Source organism: Bremia lactucae, linkage group LG15 (genome assembly GCF_004359215.1).
Source record: "Bremia lactucae strain SF5 linkage group LG15, whole genome shotgun sequence".
NCBI lineage: Eukaryota > Oomycota > Peronosporomycetes > Peronosporales > Peronosporaceae > Bremia > Bremia lactucae.
Window position 1 is genome coordinate 112,462 of NC_090624.1, and position 4,938 is coordinate 117,399.

Below are 4,938 nucleotides of genomic sequence, written 5' to 3' on the forward strand. Positions count from 1 at the left end.
TTACAACATGGAGTTAATTAGGTCAGACACTTCTAGCACACTGACAGATTAAGTCAGTGATTCTCTCCAATAGCGCTTTTGTGGCGCCCAAGGTCTTAGGTCTCCATTCGATCCATGGCTCATGGTGTTCTAACAGGCCATACCAAGGATGATATCATATCTCGAATCGAAATCGAGGACGAGACAGCATTCCATACTGTCAAAGTCCAGAATCTTATTGCCTAAGTTCAACGGAACTTTAGATACAGTGACACGAGTCCCAGTCGCTAAGCGAACAGTGATTATATCACTTTCATGCGCTTTGAGCGCTTCAACATATTGCTGACTTCCTTCAAAGGAAAGGCGTCGAGCATAATTGCAAGACGCTCCTGAGTCAATTTAAATTGACCATGGCTTATTACAGCCCTTAACAGTCGCCTGAGCGACTAGCAAGCCAGACTTGTACTTCCGCCCCGTGTCATTACGCCCTAGCTAATTCGGGCTAGGTCCTGTTTACTCTCATCTCCTAGAGGTTCAACAGAGCCTAGATCTTCCCTAGTAGAGTTCCCCGCACCTAATGGGTATCGACGTTTTCCCGCACCGTACCAGATTTCTGGTATAGGTCGGAGTTGGTGCTCTTTCGAGCTTTACGCGTATTTCATAGGGACAGGCCGGACGTATAAATGTTTCGTGCTTTCGCACATATAACATCTACGGATGGTCTTATACTGTTCCACAGCTTGAAGAGCCTATTCTCCTTCCTCAACAAAGCTTAAATCCATAGCTTCCGCTCTATTAAACGGAACCCATATGCTCGGAGAGCTTAATCGTTAAATAGCGTTAACACGCCATTTAACAAACAAGTGCTTGCGTTAGCACGCGAGCAGACTTAAATTCGAACTCAACGCACAGCACTATAGCAACCGTCTCTTCGGAAGTGCAGTATGGGATCAGAATAATTCCGTCCAGGCAACGCCCTCATCAAGACCCCCATAAAAAGTGTTACGACAATTGCTTCTTGCGGTCTAGATGCATATATGCAATGAGAGTTCTGAACTCTTGGACAGAATCCCCTAGGGTTCGTTTACCCTATTAGATCGCAATGAGCCATGATCGCATGTGAAAAGCCTGATCAGGTGGTGCAAACATGCTGGTCATTTGCTGTTGCAGCGAATCGCATGAAGGTAAAGCGTCGTTTATGGACGTGCTGCACGATACTGCCACTCCATGTCTCTTCCACCTTTTGCCGTTAAGAACAAGGCGGAATTAATGGACATCTTCATCTGCTTAATCCAAAAAGGAAGGTTTTCTGCCTCTTTTCCCTCAAATATCTTTACATTGACAACTAGAGGGCGAGCCTTAGGTTCTGAATCAGGTACAGAGATGTACTGAATTGGCATAGATGTCGCAAGGTGATCTTGATCCTGTCCGGTAAGGAAAGATGCATATTGCATAAAGGCTTAAAACTTGCATGCAGAAGCTCTGGTCCCTGGGAATTAATGAACTCGAATATGCTCAAGCCCAAACAGAATTTTAAGCTTCTCATTCGCTGTGCGTTGCGCCTATAAAAGTTCTGGAATCGTTTTGAGGTCCGTGAAGGTTTAGTCTTATAAAGACTCAGGCGTAGATTGGCAACGAGTGCTATCAGGTGTTGCGGAGATACCTCGCTCCTTAAATCAGATGAAGACTTGTAGACTCAAATAGTCTCTTAGTTCTGTCGAACTAATGGACATAACACTTCAGGGAGTCGTACAAGCTATCTAAGCCTAATGAATACTTGTTCAAGGGATTCGAGGGTGCGTAGAACCAAGTGGCAACTAGTGCTTGAGAGTATGTTCCTTTGAAAAGCTTCTGACTCTCACAGATCAATGCGCAAGCCTTAGGAAAGCACTGAATGCTTTAAGATCAAAAGGGGGACTGCACAATATTTTATTATTTAAATCCTAAAAACTTACCCTACCTAATTTTAAATATAGATTTTGGCCGCCAGATTTAAACCTGGTGGCGACCATATTTGTTACCCATGATAAAATGGAATTTTAGTAAATAACTATTTTAAAATAAGATAAAAGGTATTTTACTCGTAGTGGTATTTATGTAATTGCACACCCTTACACTTCAAACATTTATGCGTTTCAGCTAAATGTTTCTTAAAGTGGACAGTCGTTTAGGGCTATAAAGTAAACTGTAAATACGAAAGCACGAGGTGTAGCTCATTTCGTTTGAGAGCGTCATTAAAACGATTGCATTTCAATTTTGCATGGAAATGCCTTTCGGGATACCCCACTGCTCAAGTGAATTGAAATATGCTTTTGCGAGGTGGCGTCAAAGCACGTCCACTAGTATTCGAACATTGAGAATGGGAAGGAAAGTTCCATGTTATGTGCGAACTCGTCGTCACTTAGAGGCGTGTAGCCACCGAATGAATCCTTACTTTGAAGTGCTTCCAAAGCGGGCCCAGTCAGGTTGGTCCACGAAATTAAATCCTGCTTTTCACCCTTGTCCGAAGTCGCCTTAAGATAGTGATTGGAAGCGAGTAGGTAGGTGTACTCCAGCTTAATACTGTCTCCGTCCAAGTTATCATCGTCCACGGGTTCGTACTTCCTGTAAGTAATCATGCCGCTAGTAGCCACAGCTAACAACCTGTGGTCATCCTTCTCACTCAGCCACACCACAGCGTTCTCCCAGCTGTGACGATTACCGAATGGCCTCAATATGTATTCCCGAGGGAAGTACCACGCGTACATGATGCCGTAAAGAGATAAGTACTTTTTAATTCGTGCATAGACCTGGGAACCAAGAGGAGAACCATCGCAACTAGTTCCCACTTTTGAGACACCTAGTCCGTTGCTTGTGTACCCATGTTGGTCGACTGCGGGGTACGGCTGGCAGCCTGAGCTGATATGAAGCTGAGGCTTATACTTTAGCATTAATTTGTCAAAATCTGACTGAGGCTCAATCTCTGGAAAAGGAACAATTGTGTCGCGATCCATACTCTCCGATGAAGCGACAGCAATAGAGCATGCCGCGACGGCACTCAATATACTGAAATGCATGCTTCACCAAGGAGAGCAATAATTTGAGAATGATCTTTCAGTAAATCTCGGAAAAGAGTGCTTGGTACGATCGTAGCCTATCCTTTAATTTTTCCCAACCATGGTCACGTAGCCTATCCTTTAATCTTTCCCAACCATGGTCAGGCAACTAGGACATCTTGAAAGCCGGTCTTGCAATCTCGAGATCACAGTAATTCGAAGTTACGGCCTATCTGAGGATTCAAGCTCGCATAGAGAAGAATTAACAACTGATCGAGAATTACAGCCTGTCGAATCCACATCCTCTTTCTTTGCTTGCATTTCTTTACTGAGCTGTAGCAGATTTCTTACCAGCCCAGGTGGCCGCACGAATCTTTCCGTCTCTGGCTACTCGTCCCACCCAGTGTGCTAAAAGAGCCGATGCTGAGATGGCGAGAAATGCGCAGCCTAACTCTGTGCTTCTTCAAACTGCTCAGTCAGCAGTTCTGGCAGCACTAAAACCTGGGATGCATATGTACTTGTGAGATGATATTAAATGAAGTGATGCACTATTTAATGAAGATGGATAATCTCATTTGCAAGCGCAAATTTAAAAGTAGATGTGACTTCAGTACCCCCCATCCAATGATACCGGATGACCTTCATTACGATATTAGTCTTTACGTTGAAAATTGAAACTCGAAGCTTAGCCTTTCTGTTATCGTAAAACGATACGGCTCAAATTGCAAAATCAAAAAGCGAATTTTGGGAAAATACCCTTCATTTCCATGTTCCTTAAACACCATAAGAAGCACATGAATTGGCTCCAACCACGTATTGCGCTTAGCGCTAATCGTTGTTTGAAGTAAGGCATATCGCTTCAGTTATTTTTTGCTATCAAAATGTGGTCAACACTTTCGCTACTTAGGAGCCGGACATCTCTAACCACTCATAATTTCAAATACGTTGCTTTTATGATTTGCAGCAGCAGAAACGTCTCTTCGTTTACGGTCAAACCATTCCTTGCATGAAGATTGTATTCTAAGTTAAGGCGTTTTGAAGTAAGTTTCGCTTAGTAGAATATAGCTGTAACGGGGCACTGCGACTTGTACTGTTTCAGTACAAGTCCACTTCACACTGCTTCAGTTGTGAGTGGTGCCTCTCGTTAGGTGACGTACACTGTACGTATAGAGGAAGACTTCTCTTAAGACAAGTTAACTTAAGAGGGTAAAATGAAAACTGTATTAATATAGTTAAGTGTCTTGTTAATCTATCTTTGTAAATGTTGTCTTAACTATAAACTAATACTAAACATGTAAATGAATTCTTATCTATCTTATCTCGTAACTCTCTTTGATTACTTCTACAGCTGATTAGTCTGCGGAATAAATAGACATAATGGTCTATACCTATTTATGGATAAGAATTCAGGAAATTACTATTTAAAGTAATTTCCTCCAAATATTATCTACCTTTTGGATAATATTAATTAACAATCTTTTATTGTTAATTTCATGTAACGATACACCCCGTTACATCACCCCTCCCTTAAACGACAATCACTCTGAATGTCATTAGGTGGAGTGGTCGCTAAATGACCACTTAATTTTTAAAATGATTTTGATTGGTCAGATCCATCATTTTAAATTCCATCGCATGAAGGAACAATTCATGCGGGGTGAGGATAGTGTTGAACCTTCGGCTGCGGTTCGTGCAGCCGCGGGTGACGCATTGTTATCTCTTGCGGTAGACGTTCCGTCTACCGTAGTGTCTTCCACTCGCACAACACTTGGTGTTGCGAGTGCACGTGGTGATTCACCACGTGAGTACGACCCCTCTTTAGAGGTCGATTATGAGTGCGAGTCGGACGAAATGGCCGACTCGGGGAGGATGGAACAGTCGCCTGATACCCGTCAGGCGGCTGATTATGAGCCTTCGAATGAGA

General features: G+C 43.0%; 1 protein-coding gene across 1 annotated transcript; it reads right to left on the reverse strand.

The window, feature by feature from the left end:
• Positions 1-2,318: 2,318 nt before the first annotated feature.
• Positions 2,319-3,035, reverse strand: CCR75_009660 (uncharacterized protein; the record flags this gene model as incomplete). Its single annotated transcript, XM_067967699.1, has 1 exon — positions 2,319-3,035. One exon carries the CDS (start codon positions 3,033-3,035, stop codon positions 2,319-2,321), a length of 717 nt encoding a protein of 238 aa, XP_067819322.1.
• Between the last annotated feature and the right edge of the window lie 1,903 nt (positions 3,036-4,938).